At 36.7% G+C, this 23,836-nt stretch overlaps 1 protein-coding gene across 1 annotated transcript; it reads right to left on the minus strand.

The window, feature by feature from the left end:
• Positions 1–2,201: 2,201 nt before the first annotated feature.
• On the minus strand, positions 2,202–22,381 carry LOC583610 (paired box protein Pax-9). The gene is made up of 6 exons (XM_795141.5): positions 21,938–22,381; positions 16,664–16,829; positions 15,329–15,567; positions 14,377–14,646; positions 11,054–11,169; positions 2,202–3,496 (listed from the first exon to the last, which is right to left on the minus strand). The coding sequence occupies exons 1-6, from the start codon at positions 21,948–21,950 to the stop codon at positions 2,987–2,989; spliced, it is 1,314 nt and encodes a 437-aa protein (XP_800234.3). The 5' UTR covers positions 21,951–22,381; the 3' UTR covers positions 2,202–2,986.
• Between the last annotated feature and the right edge of the window lie 1,455 nt (positions 22,382–23,836).

Raw genomic sequence — 23,836 nt, forward strand, 5'->3', positions numbered from 1 at the left:
CTGATCCATTCCACACCTTTTCTTTCACAATGCAATCGCATGACCAGAGCTCAACTTTATCTTTAAATCAACTAGGGATTTTCTATGAATGGGATTGAATCCCGCCCCCCCCCCCCCCCCCCCCCACTCCGGGGTCGGAATGACCCCATGCGTGTTACCAAAATGTCCGGTAAAGAGGTACTTTTCGTGCGACAAAGTCCGGCCCGAGAATTGTAAAAAAAGGGGTGTAATAACTTTTCACCCGGAGATTTCTTTAAAAAGGGGGTGTTTTTTCTCTCTTTTGTTCTCTCTCGTCTCTTTGGACTCCTGAGAAATTATTCCGAATTTAGGAGGGTACATTGAGCATTTTTCATGATTTAGGGTGGTCTCCAAGGCAGGAAAAGCCCGCGAAAGGGGGGTTCGGAAATGTTGGCAGTCCTCAGATGCTTTCAAAAAGAGGGAACGAGCATATGCGTACCCTAAATAATACTGAGTGGGGGGGGGGGGCCGGGGATTGAATGAAGTAGAAATAATGCAACCTCACCAGCTATTTAAAAAATATTGCATTGACATCGAAAGGTCTTTTGAAGAAAAATGATTCGTGTAGGGACTCTGATTTAAATTTGTATTTTTAGTGGAAGAGTTAATTAATATATTGATTGACGTTACATCGAAAATATATATATGCGGCATTGTCGAGCATTGTCAAGCATAATAAATGAAACCTACAGAAAAAAACTATTTTGACACGTGCCTAACGATTCCATATTCGCTCTTGTCCCCGATTCTCTCTCTCTCCCTCGATCTCTCTCTCTCTCTCTCTCTCTCTCTCTCTCTCTCTGTCTCTCTCCATGTTTCTCTCTCTCTCTCTCTCTCTCTCTTTCTCTCTCTGTCGCTATCTCTCGCTCTCCCCTCCCATCCCTCCATCTCTCTCTTTCTCTCTCTCCCTCTCTCTCTCTTTCTCTCTCTCTCTCTCTCTCTCTCTTCCCCCGTTTCTCTCGTTCTCTCTCTCTCCCTCTCTCTCTATCCCAATGTAAATATCACATCTATGATAATCATTATGAATACTTCATCACAGCATAATACAGGACGACACCAGACAGAATTGCCATATCATTAAGGTTTTTATTTACACTATTCTGTATTTACAAATCTCTTGATTACAATATTGCATATACAACGTTTCATAATACTGATATGTATTCGTCTTGCATCAATATAGAAATATACAAATACCATTCATTGGATTTGAGGAAGAACAACATAATGCATTTATGTATACAGAATTATGAAGCACTTATGGTAATATGAAAATATACTATCCAAGTTTGGGGGGTTGTAACGACACATGTTCGAAATGTGTGGAAGACATGTATTAAATATTTTCCTCGAAAATCTAATTCAAAATTGTTCACATTTCCGTGAACGATTCTCATGCACTCAAAAACAAGTAGAGGCAAATTTGAAAGTACACCGTAAATATAGACATTTTTCCTGAAACATTCCAATATGCTTTTTCCAAGCAAGATGGGTATAATACTGAACAACTCACTCTTCCCCCTCAAAGTTAGCTAGACCTTTTAATAGAAGACGCTTTGGTATAACAGAAAGACAATATCGCAGAATTAAGTTTTCATATAGTTTGAATGTTTCAGGTAGGCGAATACGTAAAACAAACTCAGAAATAATTATTGTGAGAATATATTTAAAGAAGATAATAAATGCAGACATTTTATTTGACTGAAAATCACATGAATAGTTCTTTACGATAAATCATTGCATATTTTATTGCATAAGAACTTTTTATATATTTTACTAGGCCTTTTATCCGATTATTGCTTTAAATAATTTTGTTTCATTTCTACCAACAATAACTTTGAACATTGCTGTTCATTGTTTGTTGCATTGTTGGGTCAAACGTGCCTATTTCATTTGCATAATGAATATCTTTTTTAAAAAATGTTATTTTCAATCTAGAGCAATACGTGTGCGTTTGAAGTCTATCATATTCATTCTGGTCAGACATAATTTATGCACCCTGGATTCATTATCGGCAAAGGGAACAAAACATAACTTTGAAGATTGAACCAAATTTCCACTGTATCAAATACAATAATGATAATAATAAATAATATTTAGCTTTTATAAAGCGCTTAATACAAAATATGTCTCTAAGCGCTTTACAGATATACTATTTCCAGCCAGGCGTTTCTTGACGCTCAAAAACTGTTTGACCCGACAATGACGGTCGCATCCTACCGGGTACCCATTTAACACCTGGGTGGAGATTAGCACGTACAGGTTATTATCTTGCCAGAGGATATTAGTGCCGTGTCGGGATTCGAACCCTCGACCTTCGCATCTCCAGTCAAGCGCCTTAAACCACCCGACCACGCCACTCCCATTATTACATATCGATAATAAAAAAATGTATCAGAATCGTTGATTAAATAAAGAAAAACCTAGAGAACTTTAGTACCAGTAATGATTATTACTATAAATGTACACAAAAGTCAGGGTAATGGTTCATCAAGCTCTTCGGAAGAGCATTATTACATGCATGCGCTGTATAGGCGCTTAATGAAACAAAACATCAAAGTTATTTAATCGCTGATCATGATTACTTTGAATTTACAAGTGATAAAGTGCAGCATAGCATGTTGATTGAAATGCCTGATTAAATAGAAGTAGGTTGCACGCTATACGATCGTTGACGAAAGAAAAGGGGGATAATTGCAAAGGCATAAGGCTTATTTATTATTATTATTATTATCAGAGCCATATCGAATAAATAAATTAATTAAGGCCTGATGAAAAGGAAGACACATGTAGGTACACAAGTGAAAACAATTATTGTTCTAGCCTGAATCTCATTATAAGATACGATTGTCAATACGCAATGAAAAAACATCGTTATCATGATTATGAATTAAATCACTCAAACGCATAATGCTATCGAAATCTGGAAATAATGATTATCAATATTACAGTATGAAATAGTGCATTTTCATTGTGATGTAATCATTTTACTTGGAACGGCAGCGGGAATACAATACTGTAGAATGCGGGACTTTATGTCATTCCGGATAAAGGTGGGTTTGATACCATTTCTTTTTCCAGGAGGAAGAGCGAGTTCATCTCGATCCCTGATTGGAAGAACGAATCTTGGATGCACCATGGCGGGATGTGGGATCGCAGGGTGAGGTAAGAGCGATTGGTGTGGCATTAGGTGCGGAAGCTGCATCGTGGATTGGGTGTGACCGTGGTGATGGGGGTGATGAGGTATGATAGATGGGTGAAGAGGAAGGGGTGGCCTCTGGTGCTGGGGGAAATGTTGCCCCCCTCGGAGGGTGAGGAAGGGTAACGCCCATCGTGCCAGCGGGAGGTTGGTGTTCGCCAGTGGAAGATGAGGAGGAATGGATTGATGACGAGCTGGAAGAAACGTCGGTGAGGGCGGCAATTCGACGACTGGTTTGGCCGCTTCGGGTCGAGAATGTTGCTGTAATAATCTCAGTGCCTGTGAATGATAGAATAATGGGAAAAAGATCGGTTAAGAATTTTCTTGATAAAAACGAATGCGATTTATAGGCAAAAACGTAAAACTAAAATGTCCTACGCGCAAACAATAGAGTCCATTATTTTTGGCCATGAACATTTTTTTTTAATCGTTAAGAATCCAACGTGTCAGAGGCGTTTCGTGGGTCAAAGTTTTGAAGGAAGGACCTGTATCATTATGGGAGGGAAGGAGTGGGGCACCGACTTCTTAGAATGATGAAATATGAGCAAATAAAGTTATAGAGGGAAAGATGTGGTGGGATGGTATCATCTTCTCACATTTCATTCCCTCTCCCTTTCTTTTTGTTTACCCCCCCCCCCTCCCCCATCATACGACATTTCTTTGTAGCTATGCAACTAGTGAGAATGGGAGAATGTGATCAAATGTATTTGCAGTACGGATGAGAGAGTTCCAGGTACTTGATGAAGATGATAGGAAAACGTCAAGACGTGTGAAGTAGAAAGACACATAGAAAGATCAAACAATTCACCATAAAAATGAGGGGAAATCAATTAAGTATGTCAGGTGGTAACATCTGGAACACTTTTAATAACATCTGCAAACAGTGATGTCACAAAGTCGTTGTGACAGTTTTAAGCACATGACGGTAAACAATTAGATATGTTACTTCTGTCAACACGGTTGGATCTATTTGTAGCCGCTCATTTGGAAGAATCGATTTTGTGAATTTTTGGACAGAGGCCCTTTCTGACCTTGTCTCATATAAGATAAGACGTTATTGTCAAACTGCAATCCAACAAAATGACATTTGAGCGTAAGAAAATTGCTCATTGAGTCGTTCTGTCTAACAATTCTGATCGCTTTTCACTTTATTGATTTACATACAAAATGCAAACAACGTATCCACGGAGAGATTAAATGATTATATTCTGGGTTGGAATTTGGAAAGTGTATCCACCTCCTCCTCTTTAATACACTTGTCATTCTGTATAATTTACTAATTCTGCGATGACTGGGTATAACATTATACTTAACTCTTCCTATTTTCTAATTTGAAACAATGACGTTTTACTTTATTTAGTTGAACGCTGTGTAAAACAAATTGACAATGACACGGCGATGTAGGGTATGTAATTAACGATTGTTTCAAAGACTATTGGTTCTCGATTACACCCATGGTAAACACCTGGTATCGCCCTAATAGGCGTGCAGGTGTAATGGGAAGAATGACAACTCGATCGAATAGCGTGACTGAAGTACTATCAAGTGGACCAATGGTATCGATCGAGTGATTGTTGGGTATTGATTGTCAGTTGCAGGATTATTGTTTGTGGTCGTGTACGTCCCACCGTTTCATTTGAAACGGTGAAAAATGTGTGTGTGTGTTCGTGGGAGAAGGCTGGTGTGTTACAGCCTGGAATGCATCAGTTGACCGATAAATACACATGATAAACATTTGAATGTAGCCATTCATGATGCGATTTTTTTTTTTAAACAAAGTGATTTGTACTTTGCCAGAAATGTTTTGTGTACCAGGAAACAGCGAAAGTGATGGTAGAAAAGCGTTAAAAGCAACCCAATGCACATGTTGTGAGGGTATTATGTCTTTCCTTTTTGAAAAAGGTCTTTTAAATTTGTATTCATAACAAACTACCGAGAAGTAAAGAATATGATAATGGTAAGTAAAAGAGCCCACAAAACAAAGAAGATATGTCAGATGAAAGCAAACGAAAAAATACATACAGAAAAGAGTCTACTGTGTAATATGCTGACATGCAGCCTCGGTGCTAGACTTAAAATACTTCTTCTTCACAGAAAATCTCTAATCAATCAACAAACGAAAGTGTTGTTTCAAAGATTATCAAATGAAGGGAAAATATATTGATAACAGTTTGTGGGTGCGCGAAAGTGGGTTATTTGTGAGTGTGCGTTATGTGTGTGTGTGTGTGTGTGTGTGTGTGTGTTTTAGGGGGGTTGGGGGTTTTAGGGGGAGAGGGAGACTGAGGGGGAGAGGGAGTTTAAGGTATTTTATGTTATATTGTTCTATTCTTGCATTTTTTTTTGGTCATATCATTCGAAACGTATGAGCTTGTTTTTGTATTATTTATAAAATGTAATTTTGTTTTCTATGAATTTGTTGAATGGAAGCACAATAAATAGTTGTTTTTTAATCAAAAAAGTATGTGTATTATTCAGTTGCCTTCATCTAAAAATACTATCGAACAGTTTAATATCGACAGGGCGCTGTTCATACATGTACTAAGAAGTAACTCTTGGCCTTAGAGCATTTTATTTGGAATGTAGAGCATTGGGGAAAACGGATATAGACAGGAAGAAATGTCTGAGAATGGACCATATACGGTGCCTGGATGGCTATACATGCGTGAATCGAAAGAAACGTTCACTAAATGAGAAGCATCCCCTTGTTGCAAATCTGTAGCTAAAAAGTTATAAACGTTAACGAAACTATTATTTGAATCATAACGAGAGGGTGGGGATTTGTACAACTATCACTGAATATGCTGTAAACTTTGATTTAAAAATAAATAAATAAACTCCTTTCAACTACTTCGCTGCAACGTGGCGGCCTGTCCCACCGGTCATTTTATTCCTTTGGTACTTCCATTAGTGTATTTTTATTTCTCACAAATTGAAAATAGATGACGACAACCTGCTTATCCAATTACCAAGTAGCCTTGATGTCAGTATAGAGATGGAGAATAGCTTAAGTATGACGATTCTTCATCGATTTGGTCATCTTTTAATTCAGGAGATTTGACAAACGGGTGGGTGCGCATGGTTTCACTCTATTGTCCTTCAAATTGTTCGCGGCTACTTTGATATCTAGACGAAGTCGATATCTAGTCCCAAGGCAATGGGATGAGAGTAAGAAACAAAGTTATATATATATATATTTACAAAATATATATATATATATATACAGTGCGTCCCAGAAAAAAACGAAACCGAGAATTATCAATGTTTTATCATAACTCAATCACAATTATAATAATTGACACATATTATTTGTAAAGCTTAGATCCTCCTCTTTCATTTGATGCAACTCATTATATGATGCATATTTCACCTAATCTAACGAGTCTTCGTCTTTTGATGAATGATGATTTAAGGAGAAGAAACTGAGACGAACGTGACAGCCTGTTTTTGCAATCTCCACAAAGCTATTCATCTTGCTTTAGTTAAATCCTGAGTGGCGTGACCTTTTTGGTACAGTGGATAAGGCAACGATGAAGTGGTCATCGAATAACACACTACTTTAGAATTCAAGAACACGAAGAGGTTTTTCTTAATACATGTCACGAACACTTCAGTCATTGATTTCAACTTATGATCCACAGGTTGGAGAAATCGATGGGTCCATTTTTATCAAGAAAGAAAAGCTGGGGAACCAATTTTGTATTATTTGTTTGGACATTTCTAAGACTGGGAAGCAAGAGATGACTATTTTTAGAATAAAAAAGTGTATTCTGGAGAGGAAATGGATAGGTAGTTAGACAAAAGGATAGTGTGAGAGCGAGAAAGAAGAGAGAAATTAAGGGATAACGAGAAAAGGAGGAGACCTGGGAGGGTGACAAGAGAGAAAGATAGAACAAGTTTGAAAAGGAAACAGAAGCGGACATGCAAGATATATTAACATATTCTTCATTCAACTCAGATAAAGACCAATGGGTGTGGGGTGATTTTTTTTGGAGGGGGTGGAATGTTGCCTATCCCCGATAAAAGCTGTATCGATATTCTTAATCACTGGCCTTCAAGGTGGATCTCTAGATATTCTAAAGATAGGTTTTCAAGGAATCGTTGAACACATTCAATTAATCAATATTTATTGCCATGCATTGTCTTGTCTCGTTTCGAAATGTGTTTCCGTTCTCTATAATTGTTTTCTTTGCTCCTCTGGCAACGGTGGTTTCAGCCATGTCATAACATAATCTCTTAATCTTTTTAATAAATGAAATCCGATCACCTGCATTCCATTCTTAAACATACTGTCACGTGATACGTCATCTTCACCACACAGCGCTTCTAAAACTAGAATAACTTCTCTATTTTTTTTTTTTTGTGGTTCCGGGAAACGTTATTGCATGATACCGCTGTTCAATTCGATATGTCATTTTGCGGTGTCCATATGGATTAGTGCATGATTTTCTGACTGGAAACCGCGAAATGTAACGCCAGATTGGTGAATGAATGATGCTAAAATCTATACCGTAATGCTAATGTGGGAAAATCGAATTTGGTTTAAATGACAAAGACAACAAAATGGCATTAGCCATGAAACTTTTTGACAAAATACTTGCAATGTTAAATCAGAAAGGTTATATTCGTGTAGAAGAAAACATTTTATGATAACAGTGCAGTGAATAACATGGATTATCTTATTTTTTTTAGCTAAGAATGAACGATAATTATCTGGGGAGATAATCTACCAACGAGTTTGATAATGGGATGACGCACAAATGGGTACCGTGGTATCAATTTGTTATATCAATGAACCGCTCAGTTTAATGTTTCAAGTATTTTCTCGCTCCAGAAAAATTATTTTATAGAGTTAGAAAAGAAATTTGATAAGTGTTTTTTTTTTTAATATATCGTTTTCAAAACTACCGCTGTTTGCTTTATTTTCGCCTTGTCAATCTACTATCTTCCATCGACTTCTATAGGGTAGCAATTTAAAAATGGAGATATTTGAAAACTTGTGCTGTTCTTAATTGTAAAAAAAAGAAATCTCGTGAAATAAATCCCTAGTTTATCATGCTTACGGTCCTATGTCTAGTTTTTAAACGAGGATTATGATTTACTGTAATTATTGTACATTTTGTAGCTTGAAACTTTCTCTTGATGTAACACATTGTATTGAATTGAATTGAATTTGATTGAACTATACATTTACATTGAATTCGTTTGGAGCACGCGTTTTTTTAAAGGCAATTCGTGTGTGTGGGTGTGGGGGGAATATTTCAGGATTGCACTTAATTGATAATTTCAGGATGTTTAAATGATAATTTGGGGTCCGTAAAATAATGTAAAATATTCAAATAAAGACATCACAACAAAGTACCTGTACTTGGAGAGCAAATGCAATAATCAATCGCGTTATATGTCAAAGAGGTGATTCACAAATAATTGTCGGGGGCAAGTGCCCCTGTACGCCGCCCCCGTCTTCGCATAAACGTCCATGGGGGTGTTTCACAAAGATCCTAAGTTGAACTTATCTCTAAGTCGGACTTAACAATTATGGAAAGCCGTTAGTTTCTTTGAACATGTTTTGTAAAAGTTATTTTAGAAGGCATAAAATGTTGATTCAAATCATTTATATTTTCTATTATCGTGGGAGATTTCATAATCTTGATGTGGAATTTATGAAAAGTCTAAAATACTTGAATTTTTGCTTTTTAATATATATTATTTTAAGGCTACAAATGGCTCTCCATATTTTTAAAGTCCAACTTAGAGTTAAGTTCTACTTAAAATCTTTGTGAAACACCCCCAGGACAGGCACGCATCAATTAGACCACACAGTTAGAGATCGGTAATCAGTGACAGCACCTGCAACGGATGAGCTTTGAATATGTGCCAATCCGAAAAAAATACCTCCCATGTGAGTTCGAATGTTTCATTCCTATGTCTTCTTTTAAACTGTTCTTGGTATTTTCAAAGGTATTTTCGTTAAGCTATAGTCATTGTAATCCGCAATTGACTATCGACTTTTCACGAATTCGTTTTATGTTAGTTCATGTGGTATAAACCAATTTTAAGCTTTGCACACACAGAGTTAATCTATTAATAACCAATTTAATACCTCAAAGACGAGGACAAAATCATTTACGGGCATAATTTGAAACTATTATCATATAAGATGAACAAAATGCAGAAAACCTACATAATCTTTTTTCTCATAGATTCATGTTTGGGGTAAATTAGTGTGATGTTTTTATTGAATAGCTGTCAAATATGATGTTTTAAAGAGAAAATGCGCTTTCTTGAAGGTTTGAACTGTTGCTAATCCTTAAATTGGTATGGTATTGGGAGTAAATTACATGATGTAACTTGCTTGTTGGATTTGTTACACTTAATGTGGCACAAACCGTGATTATTGTGTTGAAAGAATGTGTCTTTAACATTTTATTATAAGATTTAGTTTACCTGGATCTATCTAAATGGCATGTCTCTCATTACTATTATGTATAGAGAGGTAGAAAGAGGTGGAAAGAGAGAGAGAGAGAGAGAGAGAGAGAGCAATGATTATGATTGATAAACTCGTGCTTTCGCCGAAAAGAGATGCAATAATATTATTCAGTGTCGCACTTATTGGATAAAAGTAATGTAAACTTAAACCAGAAGATAGTATTGTTATACTGTAATTCAACTGTAAAATTGATTATTTATGTCAGTCCCCTGGAAACGGGATACATTCTTTGACCACTGCCCCTACACCCAAGATAAAGGACTCCCCGTTTCCTTGTAATTAATTTTAAACCAGTTACCAGTTCAGTTTGTCTTTATGTGTATACACTGTAAAAAAAATTTGTTCATTGGTAATTTTTACGTATTTTTTCCATGTAGAATTTACTTGAAAACATTAGTTTTGCCACTTACGCACTAAATTTAAGTCTTGCTAACTCAAACTTTCAATTTAGTAGAACATACGTGGAATATTTAAGTAAAATCAAATACATAAGAACTTTAAGTAATTTCAGCTTGTATTAATTTAGTAATTTTAACTCAAAATCAGAAATTGTACGTATTACTCAAGCAATTTATGTTGATTATTCTTATCTTTTTAAAGTAAGGACCGATGCAGTGCGTAATAGAAATATTTATATTTATATTTTTTACCAATTCATTTAACATGGCTAAGCAAAGACAAGACAATTTTTAATTGTTACCCAGTTCAAAACAAATCAAAACTTGATATTTCAGGAAATTGTCAACCAATTTTCCTTTTAAGATGCTACGATCAAGTATATATAAAATTTGGAGCCTTTCAATATGTGTCGAATTGAAGCGTATGTAATAGTTTGTGATGGTGGTAGATATAAATATACGGTTAAATCTTAAATAGAAGTAGTGAATGATTAGTGGATGTTACTTGTTAGATTAGATGGGTACCAAATCGTGCAATATGTAATCCTATCATAGCTTTTTTTTAATTATCTAAAATGATTACAATACTTAAATTATTTACGTTAATGTAACTCGATTTAACTGAGTAAAAATTTATTCAGCAAAATAAGTAAATTCTACTTAAGATGCCGTAGGTAATATTTACTTAATAATAATAAGGCAATTCTTTTCCTTAATTTTATTGAGTTATTTCGACTATTATTTTTTTACAGTGTATGTGAAATTAATTGTTTTCTTCCTGCCAATATCATTTTTTCATGCCAAGTGATTATCGACGACAAATATATTTGCTGAGAACGGTGACTATTTGTGATACTTTACCAACAAATTGATATTGAGGGAATCAGTCCCCTCCCCCCTCCCCCCCCCCTCCCATTCTAGCGATTGCCCATGCAGATTTCGAGTGTTTACCTTGTTGTCCAGCCACTTTTCAGCGTGAGGTAAGGCAATATGTGGAGGGCGCTCTACGTTTTTCCTCACATCAACATCTCCAACGTCTCTCCATTCTCGGCGGGCTTTCTTTTGATCTGGGAAATTAGAAAAATGATAATGAAAGGACAAATGAAAAAACTTAGTAAAGCTTATCGACATGGATTTATTTCAAGGACATCGAAACAAAACTTCTTCTGTTCGGGTTTTCTTCCAATGATGATGTTAGCCAATGGAGCGATTACAAACCCATATCATAAGGAGATAATGGGCTATGGATTTCGCTTAATGAAGGATAAAAGCGACCTCGAAAGAAAATCGTTTTGTTAGATGCTTTCTTCGTATAAAACGCCGTCCTAATACGTTCCACTTTCGGTGATATAAGGTCGATATGTGACCGTCCACTGTGACCGTTTGTATGAATGCCGTCACAGTTGTAATTACTCTTAATAATGACAGCATTTGGGCAAAAAACAGATGAACAGGACCGCCAACTCATTTCCCGCTGTTTCCATATCTTGTAAAATCGAAGTCATTTCCAAACAAAAGGGGATTGAAAAATCAGTTTCACGCTGGATGGGAGGGACTGAGCTGATCACAAATTCTAAATTGTCCAGCTTCAAAAATCTTTCCCTTTGTCGGGTTGCCAAACGAAAACGTAAATATTATGCAAGGACTAATTTTGCCAGCGATCAATACAACACAAAGTGAGCGCCGTCCTTTTAACCGATTGATTGCAATCGATCGCCAGATATCACTCGGGAATGGCGCAACGGAACATTTATTCATGCAAATGAACAACTGGCACAATTACATCCCGGGTTTTTAATGGGACTTTTAATGCATCTCGACTCCATTTACAGTATAAAGTCATTGGATTACTCGTAACGACTTCCGAAGATTAATTCTAATGATTTCGTTCTCTATCTAATTGGGTTTTCCCTTCCAATTATATGATTTTAAAGGCTTCTCCAATATCGATATTTCGCCCTCTCATTTCGATTTGTAGATAAGCTTTTCTCTACATTATAATACCTAGATGATAGATGCGATTACAGATGTTGACTTCTCAAAGTTATAAAGGCAATTTTAAATGTTTCACGATACATCATATTCAGCGCTGAACAAGCACAATTTTAAATCATTACTACGCGGGAACGTTTTAGAAAGATATGACCATATATTTTTTTTTGTCCTCATGACAAACGCCTGTAAAAATGTAGCCGAGCCATAGTTATTCACAAGATTGGGTGCGGAGAATCTATACACAAATGTTTATCTAGGTTATTTATCTTATTTCTCATGATTTGAAGAATAATGATACGCGATATCAGATAAAGTGTAGAACTATATCCAAATAAAGCAAACTAACAAGAGAATGAAAATTCCATTTATGTTCAGGTTAACGGTTTATATTCCCCCCTTTTTGGGGGTATAAGTCCGAAGTTATTCCGTCTACCGGGAAAATTCATTTCGTCGAAAAATGGGGGTTATAATGATAACAATTCTCCTTTTCATGGATCGATAGGAAGCTTAATTTTTACTTTCACAATTTCTATACAGCTGCGCATTCACATAGGTCCTATAGTGCTTTCAATTTCTTTAAAAAACGATCTACATGTACCACAAACCAGTTAATAACATCTGGGTCGAGAAAGGTAATGATAGATTAACGTGACAATACGGATACATGCCCTGGGAAGGACTCGAATTCTTGATTCACAGTCTATCTTGAAGCACTCTTCCACAGCGCTCCCACAAGTCAGCGCGTAATACTTTAATTTTAAATACTAACCATTTGGTACGACTAATCGGTTCAAAGTGACCTATAATCGTGTCGTATTGATTCTAAAATAGTATGTTCGAATTACACAGACGGTTGCCCTGCGGGGTAGTGTCTGGTGAAATATTGGATTCTGACAGATTTTGGCCTTAATTAGCGGCATCTTTATGAAGTATTGACAGCGTTGGTCAATGTTTGTTGATTGCGATCCATTGCTAGGGAAAAGGTGATGATTCCTTAATGAATACTGAGATGAGACCGGTAGGGGATTATGTCCCTGCGCTGAGTAAAATGTTACCTTCAGTGGATTGTCCCTCTCATTGTGAATGGCCTATATTTATTTGTCGGAAGGCTGGCATAATATTGATTATATTCGATTCATGTCCGCAAGCATGTATACGATTCCATCAAAATGCAATTACACTTTAGCCTTTCATCTACCGACTTAATGATACGAACATGGATTACGCCAGTAAGTATACATTAATCTCCCGGGGAAAACATTTAGACTGCATATCACAACGAGAAACAAAAGTATTATTTATGATATCGAATTTGAAAATTTGGAGTAAGGCCATCCAAATCATGAAATACTTCCAAGCGGGACATCATGTTATTGACATTACTTTATAGCAAAAGTCTATTCACATTTCTTCTAAGCTACAATTGTTGTTGTTGTTGAGATTAATGGCGTTTCCATCGTCATTGGATGATTTTCGGGTCAACGTTATGACATAAAAATCAATTTAAAATGAAATTGAGAAATGGGTTGGGAGTTGTGAGTAGAATTTAACTTTTCGCTAAGAACGCTTAAGGTGCATACACAAGTACGAAATATCACATCGTTGTTGTTTTTGTTAATTTTCTCGATATATGTGTCATGGTTGGTGCCCCAATCACAAGTTTGGTTTCAAACTTCTTCAGGGGCTCCTAACCCATGTTTTTATATTTTCATGAATTATTATTTTATATGTATTTTTTTATGGTTGAATAAATAAATTGAAATTGAAATTGAAATTGTTGCAGTTTTGGCCCAAAAACAAAAATACACGACCTCTATAGAGAACGCAATACTGGATGATTTGCTCCGGGTTTCATTTTTCAAACATATAGGGCGAATGTTTAGGGTTATGTTTAGGGGGCTGACAAGGACTGAGAATTGGATGGGGAATTTTGATGACACCTGTCCACTTTAATCCTGGTAACTAGCCCTCGATTAGGCCACAAAGCAAATTACCCTCAAACCAAAGTATGGAGCAGGCCATGACAAAAACTGTAAAGATTATCCATGCAAAGTCTGCCCCTGGTTGCTGATGGTATTTAGGTTATGTTAAAGGATTAAGGTTAGGTATAGTGTTTCGTCGAGCGTCACGGTCAGAGTAAGGAATTGACAGTGGAACAATAATTATTGTCGCTGGAGTATGTGCCGTAAAACCCACTTCGGAGCGGCATTATTGTGTCTAGCACTAATCCACTATCTTTGCAACAGATGAAATGTTGGTCTGTCGCAAATCTTCATTACCTGGTTCATCCGGACTACCCTTCTCGTCTCTGTCGATCTCCAGTCTCGGTCTCTTCATCGGCTGAGAGTCTCGAAGACCTAAAATATCGTCCACGGCAAAGGACGAGCGTCGGGGTGGAGGTGTAGTCGTCGTTGAGACTTCGGACGGTGACGTCGGCGTGGACCTTCTGTCTTCGTGGTACCGTCCGAGTGATGTTGGAGATAGGCTTCCTGGCATGTGCAGACTATCAGCATCTTTGGTGTGTCGCATTGGATCATCATTCACATTGTCTTAATCAAAAAGAGAAATGAAGATAATTATTAGCAGAAGAAAGCACCGATGGTTAAACATTATGCAAAAAGTTGTCAATATAACATGACTTGACTGTCGAGAAGAAACAAAGGTGAGCATCCAATGGATTTATTGACATTCTTTTTGTGTCGAAATCCATTTTTCGATTTTCTGTCTTTCACAGTCTGTGAAGGAATTTACTTGTCGTACATGTATCTATCATGTAGGTCTACATGTATATTTACAAGTCCATTAATCGTCAGTCGCACACTCAATCATATAAGTTATGATTCAACCAACATATCAATTAATCAATGAATCAATTAAATATGCAGTCACTCAATTCGAATAAATGATTTACACCTTTTCGTAAAGTATTTCCCGGTTTGATGGTTTGTTAACAACCAATATTCTATCACATTTCTGTGTTCCATCCAACGCCCTACAAGTTAGTTGAAATCAAATTTTACTTGATCAGTTGTATGCACGATCAAAAACCCAAACAATTTACTCCCGTGAAATTACTTGACTGGTTTCCGCTGGAGTCTAGACAAAACTGATCAAACAATGTACATAATTCATATATATATATATATATATATATATAGCATCCATTTCAATTTAATTATATTTTCACCAGGTCAAAATCTGAAGTCCCTAGATTCGGATGACGTCACTTACCTGTTCTCTCCTCTGGTTCGGAAGAGCAGTTTCGGAGGATCCTGTTGATGGAGCTAACACTGGGCAGGGTCTCCTTACTGCAGATCCCATCCAGGAGCAGTCGTTCTCGGATCTCCCAAGCGAACATGGAGGAGTTCTCCTGCTTGTACTGTGCGATGCGATTCACCACAGCGGGGGTGGACACACGGGGTTTGCTCCCGCCGATGGCTCCCGGTAGGATGGAGCCCGTTTCCGCAAACCTGGGTAAAACATGGAAAGAAAAGTAACTTAAATATACCAGTTTGAATGTTAAAGTTTAAATCTCTCTAATGTGCAACGTTGTGAGCCAAATGTTGTTGATTTGATTGTTTGATTTATTTAAAAGAAGAATTAAAAAAAAAATCATTTATAAACTTAAGGACTATTCGAGGGAAGAGCAAGCATTGTTCATTTTCTTTATATTCTGATCAAAATTAGTAAACACTGTATTAGCATTAGCATTTAAAAGAATATTCTCCTCCACTTGCATAGAAATCATCGTTAGCTGACTGTCTGTTGAGTTTTGTTGGCTGACATAGTTCCAACTCCAAATCGATGTAGGCTGTAGTTAATCAGAAACGAACGTATGATCTATTCCTTTATTCCTTATTTAAACTGACCCAAGATTCACCGGGCTAGTTCATCTGTCAATAAATATATAAATGCATTTTCAAAGTCATCTTGAGTCGCATGTCGTTATAGGGATTCGAATTGATAAAATGTTTTAAATTCTTATAATTTCACGGGAATTTGTAATCGAGTATGAGAGATTAGATATGTAAGTCACAATGACGTGGGCCCGATTAACATCAATATTTTTCTCACCGCCTCGAAAGAATGCATTATGAATAATAATTCCAAATAATTGGAAAATCCAAAAATAAACAGGAAAATTTTAATCAGCCTGAGGATGTACCTTTATTTCTCCCACTCGTTATTTTTTACTCCCTCGTAAAATTCGGGTGAACGAAACAATCACATCACGTATATTGGAGTGAAGGACAACTGGAAAGTTAAATTATGGATGGGTCTGATCTGATAATCTGAAATGTGCCGAAACGTGTGACAAAGCTTATTGCCGGTAGGTCTCCATAAATTTATCATATTATCAGATCAAAGTATCGACGATCATTCTAAAATAAGACATTTTAAGTGTTTGCCATAGGGTTGTTTTGGTTGTTTTGTTTCATTTGCATAATTTGAGAAAGAGTCGCGTATTTGCCATTCTGAAAAGAAAAAGAATATTTAAAAAAGAATGGGGGTCACCCCCATTGAGATACGCCCACGATAAAAAAAAAAGCAAATGCAGTCTCTTACCTGCTAAGTATCTTGCTGACGCATCCATGTGATACGAGAAGCTGTCTGGAGATGTCACAGGGGCGGAGTCCCAGGTGAGCCAGCTCAAGGATTCGATGACGTATGTGGATGGGGAGTGGCCTACCGTTGGCGAAAATGCCCCCAAGTTGATTTATACCACCGTGGCCTGGAGAGTTAATAGACAGATTTTTTTTTAAATGCCATGGTTTTCGTACGTTATTTTTTTTAATTGAATTGAATTGAATTCATTTTCTTCTGCAAAACATACAAATCTAATTACATTTTAACGATACAACATTATACAAAACAAAACAATTTTGTTGAACTTATACAGAATATGATAATAAAATAGAAACGTTGACTTTAAAACAAAAGTAAACCGAATACACACTATCACGAATTTATAAATTAATAAATCTGCAGAAGAAGAAGGGCAGTCATAGTAAGCGTTTGCTTAATAGCATGATATCCCGGGGCTGGGTGGACGATTAAAATAATGTTTAAAAAATTATGATGATGATGATGATGATGATGATGATGGTGATGATGTTGATGATAATGATGATGATGATGATGAGAATTAAAATGAAAAATATTGATGTAAATATGGCTGACACAGACATTTTATAGTATACAGGAGTTATAAAAGGAGTTATAAAGTATTGGATTTAAATGAATTTAAGGTTTGCATGATTTTATTTAATCTGGGAGTGCATTCCATAGATCTGGACCACGATGTCTTATTGATTTATAATAAGTCGTAATAGCCTTAACTACGGTATGGAATATACGATGTCGCTCACTGCTTACAGTCATTATTTTGCTACCTTTACTTCTTGTACTTCTGGTACAATTATTGTACTACTTCTGCTAATTTCTGTACTACTACTGCCACTACTACTACTGCCCTTATAATTATACTTATTCTACTACTTTACTAGTTTCTCTACTCCTGCCATCACCGGATTTGTATTTACTACAGAAACTATTACTAGCGCTGTTATTATTATTATTACTAATTATTACTATTACTGCTACTATAACTGCTATTATTACTGCTACTGCTTCTATTATCATTACTATTACACAATACGTTGTTATTATAATCTATACTCCCACAAGCACAACTACAACATGTAGAACTACCATTGCATTCACTACTCCTTGGACTACTAACAACAACGACGCTACATCCTCCCGTGTAGATACGCAAGCACACTTTTTATGAAATGAAGATGGAAAACGTTCAAACAAACAAACAAAATCAGTTAAAAAATAAATTGTATCTAGGAAACGGAGAGAAACTGCATGACAACACAAGTGAACTATACTTGCAAATATTCATTCTGTTATTAAGATGCGACCATATTCTTTAAGCTAAAATAGATTCACACCGATCTCCTTCTCATTTGGTTGTCAACATAGTCATCCTGGAATAATCCCTAACTTCATATCAAAATACGCAATTCATATTGAAAGGCACTCATTGTAATCCTTTGAAAAACAGGTGGAATGTAATTACAATTTTAGATTTTGATTGAGGATAACATTTTCAATATCCCATTGCTTATCGAAATGATATTGATGATGCATTCTTTTTAAGAAAAAGAGGATTTCTATAACCGAGACACGATGGCACAAAACGAGAATTAACGTAACGGATTTGTTTCATCTTAATAGAATTCTTAATTTGAATAATGTTTGAAAAATTCTTGTTAACGCTTTAAAAAATATACAGGTACATTTTCATTTCATTACTTCTGGTATGTTTTCATGTGCATTTATAATTGATTCCATTTTCCTTACGGCTAGCAGACGAGTTAGAAGGCGTGAAAGAAATTCCACGTCTTCTATTTAGCAGTGGAATAATTGTTTGTTTTGAACATGTCTAGTGTCTTTTGTGATCTTCTTGCGTATGGCAAGCATAGACGACTGACTTTCCCTTTTTACACTTTTTTTTTTCGAACAATGCAGAAAATACATCCTGCGGGGCATGGTTTTTTGACTTCATCACAAACATCGACACGCCTTGCGCAGTAATTCAATGGGACCAAATGAGGAGGGCTCCTGGAATGGTTGATTATATTTAGAAAATGACAAGTGAACATTGGACGGCAGCTAACGGCAAGGTTACTCCAATAATATGCAAACACTGGTTATGTAAAGGAACTCATCTCAAATTGGAAATCGTAAGTCCGTAAGAAACATACTACTGAGATATATATTCTAAAATATAAGACTGGAATTTACACATTATTACTGCTTTGATAGATTGGCCTACTAACAAATTGCACCTTGTGCAGTTGTTGCGTACGTACATGTATGTATATCGTTTTATAGACATACTCTTTTTCCCAAAAAAAATGCTTACGCTCTCTAGGTATTCAGTTCAGCGCGTATAAGACTTATCCGTACAAAAGTAAACAATATGAAGCAAACGGCTTTCAACAATTTGAAAGCACAATGCCGTACTTGAATTTTGAACCCTTATATTCCTTGAGTCATATGTGTTGTAAGCTACTTGGGGGGGGGGGGTCCTAAATAAGGATTATTTACCACGTTGAATGCGTTTGTGTCTATTTTGTGTTGTTTATTTCCGGGTATATTGACGAGGGAATTGAATATTAGGACACAGACAATCAAAAGGCTTCACGTCATGTACGACAGTGTTCACTGAAAAAGTGAAAATCCTCTAATAAATATAAGACGGGAGTTTCTTAATCAAACATACGAGCAGCAGAATTAATATAATGCCAATTCTCGTATATGAAAACTAGTTTGATAATTATGATCTCAAATGCAAATGCAATAAGTACATTGTATTGCCTATGAAAATCATGTTCGAATTATAGCATGTAATCGTAATGTTCGCACAATTTACTCGGGTGATGCACATGCAAGACTGTTGAAATTGAATTTAGTCTTTGCGATCGTTTGGATAGTAGGCCTATATATAATAATAATAATAATAATAATAGCCTATAATAGTCCACTCCAAATGTTATTAAACCGAAACGGAAATTCTTTTTGCCCAATTGATCGTGAGCCCGGCAGCCACTGAGCAGCGCCAGATCGACGTTGCTCTATCCCTTATTGTTGAACGCCAAACAAGGTAGCAACAACTCCCATCTTTTAACGTCTTTTGGTATGACGCGGCCGGGGTTCGAACCCACGACCTCCCGGTTGTGAGGCGGACGCTTTATATCAGTATAGTAGGTGTAGATGTGCAAGAGGAAGAAAAATGCATTAGCCAAAAGAGACAATGCTGTGCCCAGAATATCTTTTATTTTGTTATTCATGCACAACATTTTATTATTGCGATATTAAGTGATAAATTAGAAACTCTCTGGTGTTATTCAGTTACCAATGTTCCTTTCATTCTTCATTCTTTTAAGGATTAATAAGTAGTAGTTGTATTCGTATGAGAACAAGTAAATCGCCTAATATATTGTGAATGTTGCATGAACAGTGATGACAAGCTAGTCCTAGACGGAAGTATACGTACAATTCCAACCAAGTGATTTACAATGTGATCCAGTTATGGCGCTAGCGTGGAAAATGCCCATATTCTGAAGATTATGCCAATATAAATACAGGGGATGGATAACTAATGGAAGAGTAGTATTCCCTGAATACAGATATGTATAACCCATGAATTTAATTTTGTTCCACTTCTCTTTTTTCCCTAAGTGAAGTAAACTGTTTCAAGTAAATTGTATATATATCTTACCCCCCGGCACAACAAATTACTGTCAGATTAGGGAGCGATTCCATAAATGCTGGGTCAAATGAGTTTAGACGCCCTTTCGCAAAATGAATTTGCAAACACTACCGAACGCTAAACAAAAACCTGCAACGTATCTAAGCTGTTACAGCACATGTAGCCTAAATATGATGGGAAAGATGATGGCTGATAACATGTAGAGGTGTCGTGGTCTAGTGGATGTGTCACCGGGCTGTGGATCGCTTGGTTGGCGGTTCAAGTACCACCTTGGCGCTAATGTCCCTTTGCAAGACACAAATCTACATTTGCCACTTTCCACCCAGGTGCTTAATGATAACCCTGTAGGATGCGAACGTTGATGTAATTTGATTGGAATATGTCCGCTTTTGTAAAATGGCGCCAGGCCGAAATACTCCTCAGAGAGCGGGGTGTATGCGTTATCGTGTGCGGATGAACAATAATTGAATCCAATGACCGCGATAGTAATAATTGTAATGCAAAGAACTTAGAAACCTAGTATTAAGCGCTATATAAATGTGACTATCATTATTGCTCAATAGATTTTGCTTTATATCCGACCTAACCTGAAAGGTCACAATTTTATGTCTAAAAAGGTCCACAAAGGTTGTGACATTGTTTTGTAAAAATCACTGTTGAAATGATGTTGTTGTTATCATAGCGAGATCAAGAATTACCATGGGGACATAACTTGGTGGTCGTCAAAGATTTTATTCAATTTATACAATGATTGAACCTTATTACTCTAATAAGATTCAGGGTTCATGCGGGTTACTGTCACATGCCACATTCAGGTAATGTTTCTAAGAGTGATAAGAATACTGAAATTTGAGGCACATTTGTATACATTAACGTTAACCAAGATTTATAACCACACCAAGAGTGAAAACAGTTTAAATTCTTCATTTCAATAGATTTACTCAATAAACCTGTACATTCCTTTTAAAAGTATATAGTGTAGATAGATAGTCTGTTCGATGCCCAACTTTGGCCGTGCAATTTATGGAAATACCGTAGGCGATTTAGCAGCTTACTGATCTACGTGACCGTAAACTTTATCAGACAAGAGCTTAATTTTGAAGATTTGATCTTTTTCTTGACAATTTTGTAATGAATTTTAGTCCCACTCTGAGATTGAAGCACCGACTAGAACTATTCATTTAAATAGAATCATAATAAATTACCTGTATAAACGTACGTCAATTTCCACATCTGTTCTTCGATCTTTTTGAACAATTTATTATTTCCTTTATGACAATAAGTTTCTATTTTGAGAATGCAAAATACTGGAGCATTAGTAGTGTTTTTTTTAGTTTATTACCCGTTGTGTGTATTTACATATTTCATCCGGTGCTTTTTAACTGCTGGATACGCAACTGAGAGTAAATAAAAAGAAGAATGCTAAATCACACAATGGAGAAAACATTTTGAGTGGACTTCCTTCTTGAAAGCAAATATAAAAAAACGTGCATTTGTAATCAAAACTATTGAAAACAATAGTGCAATTACCCCAAATTTACAACAATTCTTACCTTTATGCGTCATTTCGCTGTTTTAGTTTTCGTCCGATCGAGGATTGCTTCCAAGACGAAGGGAAAAATATTCTTTTCTTTGAGATAATATAAAAATCCAGGAGAAATGCCCTTGCTTCAAGAAATGTCACAGATCTTAGGTTGAAATCAGCTTTTATGTTTGGTCTATGTTTTGGCTGCCAGTGAGATGGCTTCAGCACAACCTAGTTAACCCAAGGATGATGTTGATATGCGATCCTGTTTCGAAGTCCTCAGTTCGTCCTCCACGGTCCAACACCAAACATCAAAATGGGGCTCCTTCTCCGACACTTGATTCTTTGTTCCAGAACCGTGCCTTCGACATGGGCCGATCCAGATGAGTTCCTAGTCTAGTTGTGTCCTCCATCCACCACTGCTGTTCGGTTGTGTGCGTCACACCGGTCAGCTGAGGCGTGAAACACTTAGAGGTCGGTCCGCTAGCCGAGCAATTCAACCGTGTCTAATCCAGTGGTCAGCACGAGGACCCAAATCGTTTTAGCTTGTCCCCGCCCCTTGGAGCAAGTTGGTCCACTGCCAGTCAGGGTTCTCTTGACAACCAACGCGGTACCACTCCACCGCCTGATCCTAACTTCGCACCTCAAGTGGAGGGTCGATATCTGGTTTTTAAAAGAGGCGAAGTTGTGTTTGGAATGTATAACAAACAAGGTTCTAAACAAAACAAGTAGAATAATCGAAAGCAAATAAAAAGCATCTGACGTTTTTTTTATTTTCAGCTATAGCCTTTCGTGACAATTAGAGGTGTGTATTGACAGACTACACTTATTGCTGCCATTTTCAATACATTAATCCTAGGGTATGTTTTGAAGTAAGAAAAAAGAATCACTTTCATTCAATGAGAACAATTATGACAACGTTAAAATATTTTTAAGGGCGGGCGGGGGGGGGGGCGGCTCTCGTATAAATATGTTTCACGCAAACTACCTGTAAAATACCCAGCCAACATAAGATAAGTAATAAAGCCGCCATTATGTTGCAAGAAATTTCCACACACGCGATAGCAACAAAAAATGTCCTTCAATTGTTTACCTTTAAGAGAAAAAAATGCTTTAAGAAAAAATTCTTTATGGTTCCTGTTGTCTAGTGACACCCATGAAGAAGTCTGTTGTACAGGTAATTGGTATCCTTTGATACTTTCTGTCTTCGAGTTGGTTCTGATCTTACCACATGCAAGGGTGTCGAGGCCAATCGACCTAGGATCCGCTGGTCGATGCCGAGACCTTGTCTTTTTTAACCCCCTTTTTGTTATATTAATAGTGCGTCCTAGAAAAAACGAAACCGAGAATTATCGATGTTTTATCATAACTTAATCACAATTATTATTAATAAATGACTCACATTTTTAAAGCTTAGATCCTCCTCTTTTATTTGATGCAACTCATATGATGCAAATTTCACGCATGAGTGATCAACACAAAAATTGAAGAAAGTGTACCAAAAAGTCATTTGGCGAACGGTATCTGAGTTTCACAGAGAAAATCATATTCTAAAAAGTTCATTTTCTGCCCTTTTATGTGACACCTCAATCAGGAAAAATGACCCAGAAATGACAAAGTTCTGTTTTTCTAAAGTAATGCTTGCATTTCCATAATCTTATTAAACGAATCCGTTCCATTGGTTGTCTGACCTAACAACAAAGAAGACGAAAGACGTCATGCAAGGCTAATTGTCAACGAAACGGAGTTTGTTGTTTGTTGCTACGGCAGGCATAATAAAGTCGTTTTTTCTGGGACGCACTGTATACTCATGGCACATCCATCGTAGGTAAAGTTTGCATACCCCCCCCCCCCCCGCTTGAAGGAAAAGGGTTTCAGACGGTGTACAGAACTCGCAAGGTACACCCTCCCCTTCTAGGGAGGATGC

This window comes from Strongylocentrotus purpuratus, unplaced genomic scaffold (assembly GCF_000002235.5).
Source record: "Strongylocentrotus purpuratus isolate Spur 01 unplaced genomic scaffold, Spur_5.0 spur5_scaffold_8, whole genome shotgun sequence".
NCBI classification, from domain to species: Eukaryota; Metazoa; Echinodermata; class Echinoidea; order Camarodonta; family Strongylocentrotidae; genus Strongylocentrotus; species Strongylocentrotus purpuratus.

Coding starts and splice junctions, on each gene's coding strand:
- LOC583610 (XM_795141.5), bottom strand. Junction 15,568..16,663: donor GTCAGCAAGATACTTAGCAG/GTAAGAGACTGC, acceptor TGTTTTACCCAG/GTTTGCGGAAACGGGCTCCA. Junction 11,170..14,376: donor GGGTAGTCCGGATGAACCAG/GTAATGAAGATT, acceptor CTAATTTCCCAG/ATCAAAAGAAAGCCCGCCGA.